The 21066-nt window shown below is 37.7% G+C and overlaps 1 protein-coding gene and 1 long non-coding RNA gene across 3 annotated transcripts in view; one reads left to right on the top strand and one right to left on the bottom strand.

The window, feature by feature from the left end:
• The first annotated feature begins 18 nt into the window (after window positions 1-18).
• Window positions 19-21013, top strand: LOC136853014 (uncharacterized). Its single transcript, XR_010857299.1, has 2 exons — window positions 19-164; window positions 20323-21013. It is a non-coding gene; the product is annotated as an uncharacterized lncRNA (long non-coding RNA).
• drosha (ribonuclease 3 drosha) overlaps window positions 8719-21066 on the bottom strand; it is a 35490-nt gene continuing 23142 nt past the window's right edge. For both annotated transcript variants that reach the window (XM_067128154.1, XM_067128155.1), the window contains exons 19-23: window positions 20706-20915; window positions 19481-19642; window positions 18499-18659; window positions 15578-15723; window positions 8719-15189 (exon numbers count right to left, since the gene is read on the bottom strand). In XM_067128154.1, coding sequence (XP_066984255.1) covers window positions 14858-15189; window positions 15578-15723; window positions 18499-18659; window positions 19481-19642; window positions 20706-20915 — 1011 coding nt within the window. In that variant the 3' untranslated portion in view covers window positions 8719-14857. The remainder of the gene's footprint in view (window positions 15190-15577; window positions 15724-18498; window positions 18660-19480; window positions 19643-20705; window positions 20916-21066) is intronic.

Here is a 21066-nt window from a genome sequence, read left to right as displayed (position 1 = left end):
GTTTCCATTCTACGACTTGAGAGTCCTTGGATTACCGAAATGCCATAATGTCAGAAATACCTGAGCCATTGCCAGGACTGGAAGGTTAGTGTGCTGGTTGTTTGATGAAGGCAAACAGAGTACTCGTTAAAGTGATTTATAGTGTTCTGCATGTATCTTTACAGGTAAATACTGATTTAACTTTGGTTTTTAACTTTTGACAAGCACAACTTGAGTTTTGTCATCATGTACCTAACCAACCTACCATAGTTTACCCTAGTGTATTGCATAACGTGCGATAGCCAAGATTTTGTGGGCCTCAGATCAAGTTTTTGGGAATAATGACCAGCAAAGTGGCACTCTATCCTAATTGGTGACAGTGGTGATGGTCTGAGGACACAGTTGATGCGAGTCCAAGGAGGAAGGGGCAGTGTAGACGAACGGGTAACGTGGTCTAGCGTAGGGTATCCCGTAGATGTAGGCATTTCACAGGGAATACGACCAAACCAGAACAACCTTTACCCAGCCTAACCATGGCCACCATGCACTTACCCTGATGGCGTTCAGCCCAAGGTGATGTCAGTTATTCATATGGCCTATAGACATTAGGCTAAGTTGAAACAAATAGTTCTTGGCAATACTGCAAATTAGTTCACGTGCTTCATTCTACTAGGATATACTTGATGCCACAAGGGACGGGGTTCAGGGGTGGCAATGTCCCTCTGGCCAGGTCAAGAGATGGTGCCCCAGGCTTAGGTTAGGATGTATCCCATTTTGAATATGTCTTTGTTCTGCCTTTATGTTGTTGGTGACCTAAAGAAATGGAATGCCCAGCCCTTCTGATGATTTTTTATTGAAATGTGATTAGTTTACATTTGCTAATATACATATTTGCTGAGACTATAAAGCTCAACATATATCATTCACTAAACATCAAGACCATTGACTTTATGGTCAGAAAGATACTTTCAGAAATTTATTTTTGTTGCAACCAGTTTTCAAAAGTAAGATTTTTAAAATGCAAAGCAATTGATGATTGAGCATCACGCTATAATATAAAAAAACCTCTTTAGACCATAAACACTAGCATATATAAGATATAATTCCAGTAGCATGGCTATTCAAAATTGGTAACTGTTTTGAGCAGAACCGACAGCTTTCCCCCTTGGTCTTAATATAGTAGAGATTGAAATTTACAAGTGTTAGGATAAAGTAGCACCAGTAGAATAAGTTCTCGTAGTAGGGTTTCACTGAGGTAGTAGATTAGGAAAATAGTATATAGGATTGTAAAGACTGGTAATTCAGAAGAATAGGGGTCCATGTTTGCATGTTTGGGGCACATGGCTAATCTACTATTTAGCAGGACCTTTAAGTAGAGGTGTGAAGCAGTTCATTATCCAAACGTAATGTTCCAAATACCCCCATTATTATTATTATTATTATAAATTACCAGTAATCAAACCTGACCACTGAGACACACATTTAGACTTGAAATGGGCATGTAAGAAGGATTTGTTTTTTGAGAACTGAAAAGTAACACCAGGTAAATAATGAAAATTAAGACCAAAAATATAAGACAGAATGCTGGGCCACTTGGGCTGAAGGACATTGCAAAAAACCTTAGTACCATCTACAGCATGCCACTTGTTCACACTGTAAGTAGTACCCTCCTTAAAGGGAAGAATGCCCACTAACTTGTGTAGATAATTAATGAGAAATTTATACTTGTGTTGGTTTCCAAGGTCTAATTCTTACTATGTAATAATAAAAGTTTGCCAGAAATCACAAATAAAAATATGCAGTTGAATTATTCTAAGCCACAGTACTGAAAAATGTTAGCTCGCAGAACATTTGGGAACAATAATTGCATAAAAATAGTCAACTCATTTTGTTGGGCTCTTCTTAATTTAGTTTCTTCCCTATTTTTATAAGTTATTTTATATTAGAAGAAAGAGAACAATTCCAAGGGTAACATCCCAAATGCAAGTTTACCAAGGCACTTACAGAAAGGGATAAACATGAAGTTAAATCCACAATTAAATGTAGTGTCTCGTGACAATGCACAAACCTCTTATTTTTATGCTGCACTGCCCAGAATGGTGTAGCATTAGCTGAGAATTGTCATCAGGAGATTAAAAGATATTAGTATTGAGCATCCCTCAGTAGGGGTTAGGGGTTACCTCTTACTTACTACATCATGTCATTGATGCCTCGACTACCATGTTATTGAAGAAGCTTTAGTGTAAGTGCTGATCTCTGGTACCCGAACCTTTTCTGGATAAGGAAATTTTAATAGATGTTAGATCAGTGATGTTAAAATATCAACCCAGGTCTGCCCAACTCAAAGAACAGGATTCTTTTAGAAAAAGCTTTGTGCTGTATCTCAATAGGATATAATAAAGCATCACAAGCCCTGTGATCCTATGGTATCTTTATCACTAGGGCTCACATTTCACCCTGTTGTTGGATGCTGAATGGAAATGATGAACGCTGCAGGAATAAGTTGATGGACCTCTGCTCAGTAAGATTCAAATGCATGGGGTACATTGATTGACATTGACAGTACTCTTCAGAAGATTCTGCATCAAACTGTAGAAATTTGTCCTTTGAGACTGGATGTTTCTTAGAGATCCTGCCAGTTACAAGCTGTTTTATTGCAGAAACATTGCTAGACTGTCACAGCTCTTAACAGTTTACCTTCCATGGATAAGTAGTCTACTTAATACTGATATTCATTGTTATAGTTTGTTCTTTGAGAATCTGGAAGATAAAGGGATGGACCCAATTAAATTTGCATGGTCTTGGCAACCAGTGACTTATGGTTGTTTGTCTGTCTTGTCTTTTAACTTCCAGTGCTGGTAAGAAATTGCACCAGCTTTTGGACAAAATCATACTTCCTTGAAATAAATACATCTTCATTCTTCCTCTTTGTTAACCTTCTGAATGAGAAGTCAATCCAATGACAAGTTTCATGGGATGATGGTTCCCACACAATTTCTTGTTTTTTTTCCTTTGGGATTTTCGGACAGTAAAGATGCCTGAATAGTGAAATACCTGAACTAGATAATCAGACGCTTCTTCCCTGTAGCCGTACCACTAACTTGCCAGAATCTCTAGCCTTGAGAATATCTCAAGAAATTATGATTCATTATCATAATATCAAGATGTTATTTGCCAAGGAGTTCAGTTTTCGCTCTTGCCAAAGTGGAATATATACCCTGGAGCATAAGAGTGCAGTAATGTGGCATGATGTGTATAGCAACTTGAAAATCCAAACAGATCATACAGTTCTCAGTGAACAGTCTGTTTTTAACAAATCAATTCTCCACTAAAGTGAGATTGGGTACTAGCAGTAATGGATCTGTTGGATAACCATTTTTTTAGAAAAAAATTTATACATATCCACTGCTTCACACATTGTTTCACCTCTCTGCCCCACCTTCTCTTTATAAAAGATAGAGCAAAACTGTAAAGGATCCAGGTTGATAGCCAGGAACCAGTGAATCAAGGAGCTCTGTACATAGTTTTTGCCCATAGCAAGTCAGTCTTCCTTCCCAAATGTTTTCTGGGAGTTTTATGATAAATGAAATAGGCGCGGGAAATAAGAGTTTGTATGGAATTTTTTTATTATTTAATCTTTTTCATGTACAGGAATTTTCATTTATGGAATCTAGAATTGCAAATGAATCTCCTTTGGGGCATGTTCCATAAATTTGTATTCTGTCGTTGTCCCAGGTTTTACTTCAGTCCCACTTGGTTATTGTTAAAAGCTATCAAAATTGTGGTTGCATATAGCAGGGAAGGTTGAATGATTAAAACCATGGCTTTAACTAACTGTGTGTTCCTTATTCCAGGCTTACATGAATTCATGATTTACAGTATTATTGCTTTGCTGTCATATATTATCATATACATAATGGGTTAACACATTTGAATACTTTATTCAATGTTAAAATCTTCAATTCTTTGTCTGTCCCAACTTTTTTCATTGTAATTTGTTCATGATGTCACCAAGTAATTTGGTCTCTGTCTAGTTTTATTTTTTAGATGTTTCATAAAAAATTTTGTAGACCTGTCAGGTGTTTATTCCTGTGATGGCTGTGTAGGTGTTGTGGACCATTCTTCTCATGCTCATTAGCAGGCCAAAAATAAATTCATATAAAAAAGAGGAAATATTGCCATGTTAATAGGAAAATCTGAAGTGGTAAGTAATCGGAAAATTGTGCTTCATTCAGTTTTGTTGGACATCACAGTACAGTGTACCGTACCTTTTAAAACAGCTGGTTAAAACAGGCTGGTTATACTCTCTCTCTCTCTCTCTCTCTCTCTCTCTCTCTCTCTCTCTCTCTCTCTCTCTCTCTCTCTCTCTCTCTCTCTCAGCTACACAGTTTAACTTCAAAAAAGTTAAATTTGTTGCTAGATGTAAGCATTTTTTCAAACGTAGTACAGACTTTATTGATGGTTGATTTATAAATTACCTGGCATGACGTAACTAAAAATCATAAGAGAGTCACACAGTATTTGATGCAAATGCATTCATTTTTTAAATGAATCTTACATCTCTTATTATGATAGCTGTATTTCCCACGTCAGGCAGGGGGACTATAGTGTCACAAGTACAAAATTAATGGGATCATTTAGTTTGAACCATCTACTCAACCCATCCCTTTCAGGTGGTTTGAATGTCTAGTTTTCCATTTAGGTTTTTCTCTGTCATCTTTTGGAGAGTGTTTACATGATTTAGTTGATTAGATCATTATCTGGATGTGGTTTAGGTAGGATATCTTCCAAAGAGAAGAAAGACAAGCAGTCTCCAGTCTGAAGGTAAGAGGGTGCAAACCCAGCTTTACTCTTTAGTTTACAACAGTCACAACCAATGTGTTAAATGTAGGAACAACGATTGCTAGATCAGTGTATTGGTTGGTCAGATGAAATAATGAGTATCTATTTTAAGTATAAGCAGGTAAGAATAGGAAAAGACAGAAAAAATAATTCTAACTCTAGGATAGGAAGTGAGGTTAGGAGTAAGTTTCTCATTTTTTCACAACCTTTCCAATAGCAACTCTTGCTGCTCTCCATTTTCTTAGTAGTGCTTCCCCTTCAAAATTTTTCATCTCAAAGCTACCCTTTTTGTTCAGGATATGAAGTTTGGCAATTAGAAGATGTTAGCTTCTGTATTGAGGCATACAGGCCTAGATATTTTATCTAACATGGACATTAAGGAGGCCTTCTGCTACTTCCACATTGATATTCCTAATTCTCCAAATTAACCCCTGGGCTGGGATTTGGATGTGGTGATATTCCTAATTCTCCAAGTGAACCCCTGGGCTGGAATGTGGATGTGGTGCTTAAATATTTATGCATGCCCCCATTTGAGCACTTGACCACAACCTCCCTTAATGATTTGGCCTTACTGCCCCCTAAGGAGCTGTCCTTTCTGCTCTACCCCTTTTCAGGGCCAAGAATGATTTTAAGCCTCATCCTCTGCCTTTCTCTTTGATCCCCAGTCTGTCTTCTTTGATACCAGATGAGGAAGAAGCTTCCCTATGTCCAGTCAGAGCTTTCTCTATATATTTGCAAAGGACTAGGGAAATAAGGCAAAGTGTCAACAACCTATTTTTGCAGCCCTGGGAAACATGACTAACCTTGTCAAAGAACAGTATGTCTTGTCTGTTCAAGGCTCTGGTCAGAGAAGCGCACGCAAATCTAGACTCTACTCTTTTATCATAAGCTGAAAGTAAGATTCCACGATGTGCGAGTGGTAGCGACCACTCTTTCTCTGGAGAAAGTTGTCAGTTTGGCGCAGTGGAGGTGTAACTTCATATTTGTCTCTCGCTATCTATGAGATGTGGAAATCCAATATGAATTATGCAGAGCTCTTGGACCCCTCATTACGGCAGGGGAACTCATATCCTGAATCCTGAACAATTAGGGTAGCTTTATTCTAACCTTTCCTGTTTAGTTAGGAAATTGTTGAATTTGGGGAGAATGAAGGTACCCACTGTATGTTGTACATATTAGGTGAGAGCCTTCATTCTTTTACCGTTGTTGCTCTGCTGGTCGAGGCACAAGGCCTTGTGTTCCACTTGCATCAGAGTGTGAGCGGTAGCCCTAGCTAGGAACCTCCAGCATTGTTCAGAGGTCTTGCTACCTAATGAATTGGTCCTCACTTGGCAACAGCACCAGCAGATGGATGCTAATCATTAGGTTAGTGTCTTATTCCTGGTGGAATTTTATGGTTTTCTTGTGACTAAAAGTGTTCTTCAGTCATTAGAATCTTTTAACTCTCTAAACCCACTGATTTTAGAAATATTGGAACGGCCGCTTTTAGTGAAGAGAAGTAAAGAAGTGGATTTTTGCTGGGTGCCTTCTCATGTTGGGGTGGTTGGGAACGAGAAAGCTAACCAACTTGCAAAGTCAGCAGCCACCTCCCCAGAACCCTGAAGTTGCCTACTGCCATATCGGGATTTATATCCTCTAATAGGTCAGAAAGTTACAAAGTGTTGGCAGTCCCTATGGGAGAATATTTTAACAAATGAAAAAATGTGCAGTATCACGTCTCCTTGGACATACAGGACTCGCTCATGGGTTCTTGATGTCCTGTGAAAATCCTCCATTTTGCAATGACTGTACTGTGCCCCTGACTGTGAGACATTTGCTGGTCAAATGTCCCAGCCTTGGGAATTTGAGACATAGGTTCCTGTCCTGGGGGCCGTGACAGAGGTCATTATTTTCTAGCTACAGTTCTCGGTGATGATTGTAATAAAGAGCAGTTATATATCTTTATGTGGGAGGCGGGTCCTAACAAAATTTAGATAATACATATATATGTAAGTATTGATAATATATTTGAACAATTGTTTACATACATATAGATATTTTTATATGAAATTCTTTCTAAACTTATTTGTAGTTTTATATTTTAAAATTTATTACGGCATCAATAACTTGATGACACCATTTTTAATAGCCATAATCAATCAATTTGGGGGTTATTTAATTTGTCATCGCACCTTTCCCACTTCCTTTGCCCAATGTGGGAATCAGCTATCATAAAAGAGGTAAGATTCATTTCAAAAATAGAAGTTTTTATAAAATTTATTTTTAAATACCTCTATATATTATGTATCCCCCCCCACCTCCTCACTCATGTGGACAAAAGAACAACCTGAATGGAAAACTGTCAACGCTCAAACCACCTGAAAGGGATGGATGAATAGACGGTTCAAACTAAACGGTCCTACTAATTTTATACTTTTTACACTGTCATCCTCCTGCATCAGGTGGGAAATACAGCTATCATAATAGAAAAGTAAGTATTCAAAAAATACATTTTATCATAAAAATTTCTATGTAAAGTTCCCCATGAAACTTGAGAAAACCATAGTACAGTATTCAGTGTTCAGCAAAGTTACACCCTCAGTTCCTTAAAGGGTCAGAGCTCAATTGGATTGTCAGTCATAATTATTTTAATTCTATGTAACTTTTATAATAGAAATATGCAACCAAAATCATTATATCAGCATGCCTTGTGTGCAATATCTGTAACTACGTACAGTATTTGCATCATTCATTTTGAGTTATAGTTCAGTAATGCCAGTTGACTGATATATGTCAATCTATCACTTGGCTCATTACCTTTAATCTTTTTATAAGTCACAAACAATGTTAGGCCTATTTACTGTATTTTAAGCGTATGTCACTCCTTCAGTAGTGACAGAAATTAGTTTCAAGTGTTGATTATCACTGCTTTCATTTGGGAATTTAGATGAAAGCTTACCTGAAACTGAAAAGAAAATAACCTCACTGAGTGAGAGACAGGGTTGCTTAGACAGTAAAACAACCTTTGGAAACTGGGTAGCAATGTGGAAATGTGGGGGAACACAAGGAAATGGAAATTTAATGATAATGTAATTAAGGGGAAGATTAATAGGAATACTAAGAATATAGTTGCAAAGGTAATGTTCACTTTTTTAGCTAAGAATATAGTTGCAAGGTAGTAAGTATTTTTAGTTATTGTATAGATCTATACATACTAACATTTTGGTCTTTATACTTAACTTGTTGGATGGAAATATAATTGTCAAGTATACAAAATGTAGGTTGACACAGAAAAAGTGAAAGTTTTCAAATAACACTTCATGTAAAATGTAGAATCAAATTGCTTTTTTTATATATATATATATATACTCCTTGCCACTCCATTTCCAGCTCTGTTTATATACTCCTTGCCACTCCATTTCCAGCTCCGTTTATATACTCCTTGCCACTCCATTTCCAGCTCCGTATGTTATCAGCTGGTAGATTAAAGTTAAACCCAGTCAAAATTTTATTTAACTCTTGTGGGCAACTGTTCATGTTTTAATTAAAGGAAACTCAACGCTGTGAACAAGCATTCAGGCAAATCATTTGCTGCATACAGCTGTGGTTCAAGTGACAAGTTTAAATTAAATAGTGTTCATTTAATCTTAAATTATGCATTAATGCCTGTATGGTTTTTAAAGTAGAATTAGGAAGTCTGCACAAAAATTTATATGTTAAGACAAATTAATGTAAAAAAAAAAAAAAAATTACCGAATAAAACTATTTCCTGGAATGATTCCGTTAAAATTAGGCAAGGGTTCAAGATTGGGCATTTGTTACCATTCATTCACCTTCAATGATTTATCAGAGGTGTGTTCAACATACTATACTACTTCATCCCTATGTAAAGTTTGCTGTGGTATTTAGATGAATTCACACTTTTAAAATAAATTTTTTTTTTTATTAACAGGTCAGAATAAATGGCACAAGGTTGTTGTGTTTTAAACTGGATAGTTGCATTATTAGCAGCACAAGAAGTAAGCAGTTTTAATTCCTGAACAGTTGTAACCGCAGTTACCGGCACTAGCATAATTGCTTTTTTTTTTTTTTTTTATGAATATACCCACTTTGGTGGTGGGTACTTTAATTTGGGTTACATACATATACAGTACAGCTATTTAACACCAAGTTACACATAAACCGTGAATTTCAATTTAATTTCTTATGAAAGACCTAAAACCACTTCATTTATTGCTGTTTTTTTTTTACCCTTAATTCTGAAACTGAAGCTCAAGATTCAATTTTTGATATCTGCATATTCTTCCCTTTTGAGAATTAATCACCACCATATACAGTTGTTTATAACCAGTAGTAAATTCAGCTACTAGAATAATAACTAGCCAGTAGTAAATTCAGCTACTTGAATAATAACTAGCCAGTAGTAAATTCAGCTACTTGAATAAAGTAACTTTGAATTCCCTTCACACAGCCATCTTGGAATTGAAGCTAAACTAGACTAGCATATAAATTCAGTGCTATGCACAAGGTTATCACTGTCACATTATGCACTAATAAGTTAACACACTGTAAAAATTATTTGGAATAAATCTCACTGTTAAAGTTTGCTTTATCTTCCTGTCGTTGGTGCGATCTCCATTTAAAAATTAAAAACATGTTTGGCTGACCCACTCTGACTGTCTCTGTAGTCATTTGTCTCCCAGCAGATGGTGCTGGAATGTTTACGTTCTCGTCGTATTTCTTCATGCCGGCCTGTTGTTAAGATGGTGTGATCAGCATTAGTATTATTTTGATGATTTCTGGCTAATTTTCTCCTGTATGGTATTGTGCTTGTTTCTGTGTTTTGCTTTGTCATCTACAAGAAGCAGGGATGAAAGCATTGGCACTGAAGAACTCCAGCAAAGTTCAGTTTCTCTCTCATTCGTTGGTTCCAGTGTTGCCAACTGCGACAACCTGAAATCCGCTAAAAATAAGATTTTCCTTAAGTTCGCAACACTGGCTGGCTCCCATTCCGTCCTTTTTGGAGAGTTGTATTGCGATGTATGCGGATAGTAGAGTTAGGATTCAGACGTATTACATTTGTCTCAGTAGTTCTGAGCCGCCTGTTAGTTCTGCTGACCCCACTCGTACTCAGTCTTCCTCTCTGTCGTCTAGTATTAGTCACCTGTAACAATTATTCCTTTTTGTGTGGCAGCTCTTCCTTTTCAGGGCTTACTTATCTAGAGTGAGTTAGCCTGATCATAGAACAGCTCTCGCTTTTCAGTATTCACCTCTCGGATGGATTCACAGTTACGACGTCGTGCACGAGACCGCCCTTTCCCCATCTGCTCAGACAACACCAATGTCGTCGAGGTTACGTGGTGGTGTCATACAGGAACCCTTTACCTTCTTCACTCGTGCAGTCGGGTCCAAGTGTCAAAGGGTTATGTGGTGATGTCATGCAAGAATCTCCTCTTCCTTCCCCATCTTCGGTATTTATTACCACCTGTCTGTGACATTTTGGCTGACATCACGTGGTCCTCCATTTAGACTTGAAATTTCAACAGTGATTTGGTTGGTTACCCTTTACTGTAGTACTTAAACGATGCATAGCTCACACTGTTTCATTTTTGCTACTTTTGACGAAGCTGAATCAGGTAACCAGTGCTCCTTAGTTAACTTATTTGTTTTAACAGGAGCCGAGGTAGAAGTAAACACTGATTTTGGTAGGGTGCATTATCACGAAAGTAGAGCCTTTGGGAATGGGTGAACACTCGGAGAGGAACGGAAACTGTTTAGTGTATGCTGGCTCTCGAATGCCACTGCATCTTTTTCCAGTTTTGAAGTTGCTTAGAGCTGGGTTACGTCTTATGTATGTAATGTTTTTCACCTCCTGTTCAACTTGGTTTCTAGTTCTTGGAACTAGGAAGCAAAGACTCCTCTAATAGGCAAGGTAATTTGGCCTAATTGTGAGGCGAAGGTACCTTTGAATGCGGTATTTCATTCTTAGCACTACAATTACATGTATGTAATGTTTTTGTTTGTGTGTTTAGACATGTATGTATGTAATGTTTTCGTTTGTATATGTATATACATGTAGATATGATGTCTGGTCTGTCTACATCACCCCAAATTTTGTAGGCTATGTTGTAAGGCATACAGGTCAAAAATCAACAAAGGCTACACTAGGCTTAGCTGTCCCATGTTTACTATACCTTAGGCTAGGGTAACATAGGCCTAAATGCCATAGGCCAGGCTTTTCAAACCTAAAAATAAATTTTGGCCTATTGGCTTCATGGCCAAAATTTGGGACGTAGGGGTGGATTACCAATCTATAACAAATAAATAATTCATTACAGATATGATGATCATAGTTATATCAGTCCTAAAGATGACAGACCTCTTCTAAGGCTAATGGGAGGAATGTCTTATTCCTTTTACACCTCAGTTGTGAGGTAACGGAAACAGTTGTGTAAAAATCATATAGGTAACCCTGGTTGCTCAGCCAGTAGCAGCTATTTTTGACAATGGCCCATCATTGTCTCCTTAAGTGATGGCCATAACACTTAGGGGCTAAGATGTTTTGTATCAGGTTCTGAAGTCTCCCCTCTAGGGTCCAGCCCCTACAGCCTTTTTTTCTTTTATCAAACTTCCAGGTAGAATTTCCCAGTTTACTCACAAGTTCTGCTTCAGTAGAGTTCTGGCTTACATTCTTGGTGAAAAATTATTACACATGTAACTTTAAATGAAATTTTGAACTCCCAGTTCAAGGACACCATGTGGACCCTGAGAAGGCTGTGTGGAGATTTTCATAAGTGTCTGGCAAAGTGTCAAGTAGAACATTTGTAGTGATGGTTCTCAGGGAAAGGTACTTTGTACTTTTTGTTACATTTTACCCCTATCAACTTCCTAATATCCTTCTTTCCACACTCTCCACACAGAAAAGTTCAGAGTTTGTAAGGGTAGTCTGGACAGTTATTATGCAATTAGGCCATCGAGCCACAGGCATGTCATGTCATTCAACAAGTTCAATCATATTACTCTCTTTTCAGTCATTGTCGAGTCCTGGTGGCTTTTTGGAAGGGCAAAGGATAAGTTCTGTCAACATGTAGGACACACACTTCCACTTCCACTCCCAAGTACTCCTTCAGTTGACATAAAGTACTCTCCTCCGAGTTGAAGCCTTAGCAGTATTGATTCATCTGCATGGCATCAGAGTAGCACTGTAGTTCTCACATATTTGGACGACTGGTTTGTTTCTCACCAGTTTTGTCTTTTATGATCAGAATTGTTTTATGTCTAGCCTGAGGAGTGGACATTTTGTTCAAGGTTGACTGTCTATGCATTTCTAACCCAGTCAGTTGTTAATCTGGAGATGAGGATCAACAATCTCTTGTTGAAAGTTTTTTCCAACAGATAGAGGGATAACAATTTTCTACCACTGTTGAGAACTAACTATATGGGTTGACCTGTAGACCTCAAGAACCTTTTATGCCGTCCTCAGATGTCTCGGAGGGGCCATTCGGAGAAACATATGTCAGGAAGTGTAAACATTCTATAGCTCTTTGCAGTTTAGCATAGCCTTACACAAGTCTCGGCCTTTACAAAAGATGGCAAGGAGATACAATTCAAGAATTTTGTTCAGGCTAGCAAAGAAACTAACTTTTCCCTTTAACAGAGTGCAGCGACGTCGTTCCAGTTCCTCATTTTGTCTTAAGAAGAAACCTTGGTACTGAAGACCAACTCAGCAGTAAGGCCAAGGTCTCCAGTCAGTCTCCTCTGCTTCAAGTCTGCCAGAAGGTTTGAAACTTTGAGGGAGACCCAAAACATCCATCTGTTCATGTCTGCCAAAAGCACTATCGCACCAGTTTACTGCCCTCCATGCCAGGATCCTCAGGCATAGGCAGTGGATGCCTTCCTTCTAGATTAGTCAAATTTAGACCTTTAGGTTTTTCATCACTTGGCTGTTTTTGTGGAAATGCAACTAGTCATGAACTTTGCAGATCACAACAATGATTTTGATAGTGCATTCATGGCCTAAAAGGGAATGGTTCACATAACTTCTTTCCTGGTGGTAGATATTCCGTCTTCTTTCATCCAGGAAGGATCTTTTCGGACAGTCTTATTCGAGAAGATTCCAGCAAACCTCCACATACTTTATCTCAGCAAGTGGAGATTGTCAGTTGCCTGTTGTAAGCTAAGGGCCTTTCTAGAATGGCCAAGGAAGTAATCCTTAAATCTAGAAGGCCCTCCACTGTTAGACTTGTGCATCAGCAACAGTGGTTAGTTTTCTATCTTGCTTGTCCCAAGTGATATCCAGCACGTTTCACAACATATCTTGCTTTAAGCTCTACCAGTATCTCAGATACACAAAGCAGTTTTTGGTGACAGCCATCAAGGATACCACTTTACACTGCTTTCAGTTCTGCATCATGCTGACTGGAATATCGCTCACAATTTAAAGTCTGAAGGGGTTTTCAATCTTTAGTGCTGGGAATTTCACCTTCTAATCATGTTTTACAATGAAATTTAGATGTAAGCCTTCACATGTTGACATAACCTCAGTAAACCCCATAGATAAGGTACCACTTAAGAACTTTGAAGACACTTTTCTTTTAACTTTTGTAGTGGCAAAGTGTCTTAGTGAGCTTCATGCCCTTTCTTTGCTTAGAGAAGTTCTAGTGGCAATCCCTCTTTTCTTTCTTTGCTTAGAGAAAAGATATAGAGGAGGAAACCCTTCCCAGTTTTGTTACAGTGCCTAATTTGACTGCTTTGGTAGACAATGAAGTGGCTGTCTTCATGTCCAGATTAAACCAAGTAAGAGGTTATGATAGTGAGCTTCAAGCCCTATCTTGTTCTTTGCCTTTGCTCTAGTGGCAACCTCTCTCTTTTCCTTCATTGCTTAGAGGAAAGCCTTAGAATTTATAAGCCCTTCCCAAATTTGTGACAGTACCTAAATGAACTGCTTAGGTAGCAATGGAATAATGGCTGTCTTATGTCCAGTTAGAACTCTTATGGGTTTACCTGGACAGTCATAAACCTGTAAGAGAAGTGAAATCTGTGGTGTTAGAAGGCCAAACACTCCTGTGTCGAAGATGGCTAAAGTCTATGCACCTCAAAGAATTGATTCAAGTTTTTACTATTTTTGCAAATCCTCCTCATCATTTCCATACCATAAACAAAGACAACAGTCTTTATTTCCTTTAAAACCTTCTTCTAGAGAAGGTTGTCCTGCAGCTCGGGAGTGTTAAAACTGTTTTTCCCTCATTATTTGCATTGTTCAATTTTAGCATGAGGTGTTAAGCCCTCAGTCCTTAGTGGGTGGTCATGAAGAAATATGACGAACGTAAACACTGCAGCACCAGCTGGTGGGAACCAGATGACTACAGAGACAGTCGGAGTGGGTTACCCAAGCATATTTTGATTCATTTTTTAAAAGGTCGATCGCACCAAGTGGAACAAAGGTCAAGCTGACCTTCACAGTAGTTAAGTATGAAAATTATCAATGTTCCTCACAATTAGTCAAATGATAAAGTCCAAGCATGAAAATTATCAATGTTCTTCACAATTAGTCAAATGAGGCATTCTGCATGTGAAAATTATCACTGTTCTTCACAATATGTCAAACGAGATAGTCCAAGTGGGTTAGCCAAGCGTTTTGATTTTTTTTTTTTTTTTTAAATGCATATTGCACCAAAGGGCACAGAGATAATGGTAAAATTTTACCAGTAGGTAAGTATGAAAATTATCATTGTTCCTCACAATTTGTCACATTTTACGTCCGTGTGTCTTGGTGACCTGGACTCAGAGAGCATCAATACAGTTTTACCACTGGGGTTATCTGGATGACCTTTCTGTTCTTTTCTCAAGTTGGTTGTGTGTGTTTTAGTGACCACCATATTCTAGAAAGATTTAAAATCTTTACCACATTACACCACCATATTCTAGAAAGATTTAAAATCTTGACCACACTACACCACCACATTCTAGAAAGATTTAAAATCTTCACCACACCACACAATTTAAAATCTTTATCACATTACACAAGTGAACCTTCATAGGGCTCCGTCAACTTTAGTCATTCTGCCATTTTCTTCATTATGTTTGTCTTCTCTCCCACACCTCTTGCTTTCCCTGTGCACATCCGTAAACCATTTTTACTTGTTCCTTGACCACTGCTTCCTTTGACCCGGTCTTCTCTGGTTCCACTTCTTGGTCTGTCAGTGTCTCTACGTTCTTCCGGACTCCTAACTTTATCACGTTTATGTCTTTCATTCCTCCTATAACTAGACTCATTCTTTTCTCTATCTCTTCTTTCCCTTTTTCTCGCAGATGATTCTGGCTTTACCCCCTGAATCTTTACACTCTTTTCAATAACTCTTCTTTGGTGGTCCAACTGTGGAAATAAATCTGTTGAAGGAAAAATAATATTTTAATATACAGTATTTGGTTGACCCAGCAATATCTGGTTCTCACTACCATACCTTGCTGCTCACTTATGTTAAATTTATTAAAATAATAAAATTTAACTTCAGTAATTGGAAGTTCAGTTTACTGAAATAAATTTTACATTAATTTTTTTAAACTTCAGTAGTTGGAAGTTCACTTTGAAATAATATAAAATCAGTAGTTGGAAGTTCACTTTGAAATAAATTTTATATTAACTTCAGTAGTTGAAAGTTCACTATGATGCTGACTTAGTCACTGCAATTTTATCCAATGTATATACTTCTAATCTAAAACTGTTAGTAGACATTTAATCATCCCAACAAAATTTATTCATAAATGTTTCTTCTACCTTTGGAATTCATTAGGGCATCCCTGGCAGCATTCATTTCTGCCTGCTGAATTGAATGACCCGAGGCCTTCGCAAGGCGGCGTCCACGGAAGTAAACGGCAACGGTGTATACCCGAGTGTTTGTGGGACCTTTGCATTCAATTACCCTGGAAGTAAGATTAAGTGGGAATAAGTGAAATAAAGGTCACGAAGATTTAAAGTTTTGAATATCTAAATCAGTGAGTGACTTCTGGGAAATCTAAGAAGTCTTAACATGCTCAACCAGTGGCCTAAGATCCCATAGCAGTTACAGATGAATAGTAAGGCTAAATTACAATAAATTCCAGCACCAGCTCAAAATTCTTTTTGGTATTTGACTAGTCAGTATACTAAAATTTGACTGTAGGCCTTCATCTGAAATGTCTACTTCCACAATATTTTCACCAGAAGACACCTCCATGGGTCTCCCCCTTCCTCAAGGATTCATTTTTTAGTTATTTGTCATCCTCCCTCCCCACCTTCAGCTTAGTGCCCCCTGCTTGGAGACTTATCCTTTGCCCATGACTTCTGCATTCACCCAAATGACCTCCTCAAGCTTCTGAGATCTATTGACATCTTTCATGGATCAGTTGAGGACGATAACAATGATATTTCAAGATAAGCTCATGGTTGTTGTTGTTGGTTGCGATGAGGATGAGTTGACAGTGGGCCCTTCAGCTTTGACGTTGGTCTTGACCCTTCGGCTTTCATATGAGGTTATCCAATTTTGCTTCTTCAAGTCCTGTGATGCCCACAGTCTGTCTTATCACCTGCAGTGTCTACCCTTCTGCTGCTGCTGCTGCCCAGTCTTGCTTGGAAGTCATTCCCAGCTCAGTGACTTGATTCATGTGGTGCCTCGTTCAACAGTAAGTGTTGTGGTCCAGGTCCATCCACCTTCCAGTGCTGAATCCACACTATTTTCAAGCTGCCTGTTGCCTCCAATCAGAAACAGTGTGGCAGTCCCAAGGCAGATTGCAACTCCCCAGAACACAGCAGTCAAAGGAACTCTGGGAGCCCATCTTTCCCTTGGATAACTGTTTTTCTAATTGGGATCTTACTTTATCAGTAGTTTCCTCCAGCAATACTTGTTGCCTTGTACTTTTCATAATTCTACTTCAATTGCTGCTCATACTTTCACTCTGGCTCACCCCTTGACAAGTATGGCATCTTCCCTTTGGCCTCTTCCTGTACCTTTGGGGCTTGAACAACCTCCTACTGTGCCAAGTACTCCACAGTCTTCTAAGAAGACCTGACTTAACTCCATTGAGGTTAGCATTTTGTAGGCGAGGACCCACATAATCCAGAGATGAATTTCTAGTGAGGTAGCTTCCATGCTGTTAAAAGAAGCTGGAGGTTAGGGTTCTACAGTTCCCTCTCCACCTCTCAAAATTATCGAGGTTAGAGACAGATTATGGAACATCTCAAAAGTCTGACTCCTGTCATACAGTGTGGATCTGTTGGAAGTGTGTGTGAATCTGTTGGAAGACAAGTGCTCAAAATAGGTCACTAAACCCTTCTTTCAGAAGTTCTTTGCTTTGTGACAGGGATAGGGATTTCAGTTGTGGACCCTATGCTTTGACCTTTGCACAGTCCATCGGGTCTTCTTAACATAAGTCTGTTTCCCATGTTTTCAACCTTCTGTAGTGCCACATTAGCAATCCATTGTTTATGTGAATTTCTCCCTTGCTGCGGAGCATTCACAAGACAAATGGCTACTCCCCATGAAACTGCAGCAGAAAGAGCTCTTCCAACCCTTCCCCAACCCACTGAAGGTTGCAGAACTACTCTTCCTCAGATCATCACACTTCTAGATGGGATATTTCACTTACTCGACACCCCTCCTGGTCTTCTCAGCTGACAACTAATTCTTTTCTGGCTACACCCAAAAACTCTCACCACTTTCTAAGTCTTTGTCTGCAACTCCAGCAACACTTTGCCTCCTAATACTTATCATTCCACTTCACTTGCTCCTCAACTTCCTTTGGCTCCCCAACTGACAGGTATAAAATTCTTACCCAAGGCCTTCCTCCTGGAACTGAGGGGGTTCAGCAATCTCCTAGGAGGCTGAGCACTTTTCACCCCCCTAGGAACACATGATTTGACTCCACTATGGGTTAATGTGTTGTTGGTGAGAACCAATACAATCTAGAAGGTAGTGAGACAACCTCAATGTTTAAGCCTTTAGACCTGTTTAGCCTTCTCCATCAGGTATTAGTTTAGTTTTGGGCCTCAAACTCCCATATGATACTCATCATTTCGTTTTGGCTTCAGTAAGAGTGCTTTCTGGACCTCCTGAACAACTTCAGAGATGCCTGCAAGTAGCCTTTCATCTTCTGTTAACAAGGAATACCTCTCCTGCTATATGACAGTGCAAATAGTAATATTGGTCTCGTGGCCATCTTGTAGTCAGTAGTGTTTATTTATCAGTACACTTTCAATACACCATTCCACATATTTTCCTGGAGACTTGAAAAATGCTTATGATGAGACTAACTTGCATCCAGCAGTATCATTAAAAAGTTTGCATTTCTGGCTAGATATAAGCTAAACAAATAAAAGCATGCAAAATGGAAACCATACAGTGGAAATCAAGTAAAGTACAACTGAATCAGTATAAAAGTTATGGATATCATATTTTATGTACGTATTTATATTCTTACGTCAGTCTTATCAAATGTGCCACCAGGTCATTATAATACTTTTTGGTGACATACATTGGGTATTTTACATGAATTCAAAACTGAATTTCTCAGCTGCAAATATTCAAATTAAATAAAATTTTGTGCAAAATAAAAGATGGACAAGACCACCCAGGTAAAATTAAGGAATAGCTGAACCCTGCTAGAACTTAGTGAAGAATGAAAGTTGGCAGGCAAAAATAAAGCATTGATAACCAGACTAACTTGTAAATGGGAATATCAGGTTCTCCACCATCCATTGTTCTTAACGTAAGACAACATTGTTGCAATTTGCTCTTTGGATCATTCCAGTCTTGATTCATGATGAAATGATGGAGACGTGGGAAGAAGCAGACTTGACAAAACATTCGACAGTGGTCCAATCCCTGGAACAGATAAACAGCCTTAGTGACATATCAAAGTATACATATTCTACTGCTCTACTAAGTATTCTGTACAGATTTTTGTGGTATATGACAAATATGTGGTTTTTTGGGAAAAGGAAGAAATAGAATTTCTGATTCTTCTTCTCATGATCTTACACCCTTGGTCACCACAGGATTTATTTTACTTTACACAATGGGTGAATTTGACAAACACACTGAATGATGCTACTTGCCTATGATAAAGAAATGGCAAGATACAAGTATTATTACCAAGCTTTCCCATGATTCCACTCCAGCATTTAATACCCTAGCAGAAAAATATAAAGTTGCAAAATACTAGTACTTCAGGAAAAATAATTGCTTACTCTACTTACAACAACAACATTCTAAAATGCCAAATTAACAACATTCAACTAAAATTCTAAAGTGTCTTATTTAATTAATTTTTAGACCTTAGTAGAAGGGTTTTAAATCTAGTCTCCTCACTACTGTGATAGCAATTGGAACAAGTTTAGTGCAGAACATCAGATACAATATAGATAAGCAACTAAAACAAGTTTAGCGCAGAACATCAGATACAACATAGTTAAGCCTATAAGGCTTATGAGTAAACTGTGTCAAGCCAATATGACCACAGATAACATGAAAATTATACAAAATTTTACCACATGGCAATCATACTTTCAAAACATTAATTCATAACTACATAATTTCTTCTAAAAAGTTACTTCAGAAAATTTTCATTAAGCCATAAACAAATCTACACAGGTGGCCTGAAATAAAATCCCAAGTTTGTTAAGATTCATCTCCTCATAACTTACCCTATCAATATAGAGGGCACCAAGAAATGCTTCCAGTAAGTCAGCACGATCCTTTGTCTTCAGTTCAATTTTTAAATGAGAGTACATCGCATAGGTAGTCATCCCCAAATCATCGCAAACAACTGCTTGAGTTCGATTGTTGACTAAAGATGAACGAAGTAACTGAAGAAAAAATGAAAATTAAAATTAAAACAAAATTTTAGAATTTTAGATATGCTGCACAAGGCTTTTCCTTTTTCCAAGAATAGAGATAAGATTCCTAACAAGGAAATGTGAGCAAACATGCTATAAATGTTGCTCTTTCCCATTTGGTGAAAAATAAACAGCCCTCAGACTTGAGGTTCTCAAATCTCTTCTCTGGTGAAATACTAGGAAAAGGTTATAGTAGGCCTATTTTCCTGGACTTTATCCTAGATTTAATATGCATCATAAATAACTAGTGAACTTCACTTGAATTACTACATTTTACTATCAAAATGACCACAGCAATATACTTTCTGTAGCAACTGTACCACAGTAATGGTAATGGTGGTTATTTTTCTCTGAATCTGAACTAAATAAGAACATTATCTCCAATAGATAAATTTTTACTACATGCCTTCTAATCATAACAGCTATTTGCTAAGTTTCTCGATATCTTAGTACCATTAGTTTTACATCCCTTATTTAAATATTTCTATTCTGGCAAAATATTGTTGCTAAATAGTCAAAAGACACTGCCTCAATGATGAAATTTACATTTGTAAATTTTCTTAATTTCAGCTTAAAGTTCAAAATAATTTATGTAAATTTTTAAAGTTACTGATATTAATTGCATCTTCCTCCTTTTCCCTTTACAACAGGGGAGTATGTGTAAAACCAGAACTTTGCAGAGACAGAAATGGTCCTACAGAGAGACGAGAGAGACAGGAATGGGCCTATCTTAAACACAATGGATTTTACTTAGTATTGTAAAGAAAACTCTTTCTTGGACAATACTGTCAAATGGTAAAACCAATCTTATGTGTGAAATTATGATTAAGGTTCCTGTGTTACAGTTTTATTCCTGTTTTTTAGATATGGTTAATCATATAAGCTTTTATAGTTTAAATGTAGTAGGAGGTTCCCTTTTTTATATACACTTAGGTTGGGTTAACCATGCTAATTCAAACCATAGAAGTAATGTCATCCCTTTGTAGAATATTACTCACATTGCATGTGCTGTACACTTCAAAGCAGTACTTACTGAAAGATGTCCTTCATGATGTTCTGGAAAATGTTTATATAGATATTCAGATGCTACCAACTGAAGAACTGTGTCGCCAAGAAACTCCAGTCGTTGGTTTGAGCCAAGAGTAAGATTGTTAAAACCAATGCTACGATCAGTGAAGGCACGTGCTAATAGACGGATGTGGTTGAACTCTACACCTATGGATTCTTCAAACTTAGCCAATTTCTGTAATAAAGGATATTACCAGCATCTAAATACTATAAAAAAAATTTCTTAGTAAATATTATAAAAAAAATTTTTTCTTAATAAACATTACAGATGCACTTGTAAACCATTAATTCATTCCATAATTACAGGTTTTTGAAAAACTACACAA

Source organism: Macrobrachium rosenbergii, chromosome 26, assembly GCF_040412425.1.
Source record: "Macrobrachium rosenbergii isolate ZJJX-2024 chromosome 26, ASM4041242v1, whole genome shotgun sequence".
In the NCBI taxonomy this organism is placed as follows: Eukaryota; Metazoa; Arthropoda; class Malacostraca; order Decapoda; family Palaemonidae; genus Macrobrachium; species Macrobrachium rosenbergii.
The sequence above is the reverse complement of the archived record's forward strand: the minus strand, read 5'-3'. Positions and strand labels throughout refer to the sequence as shown.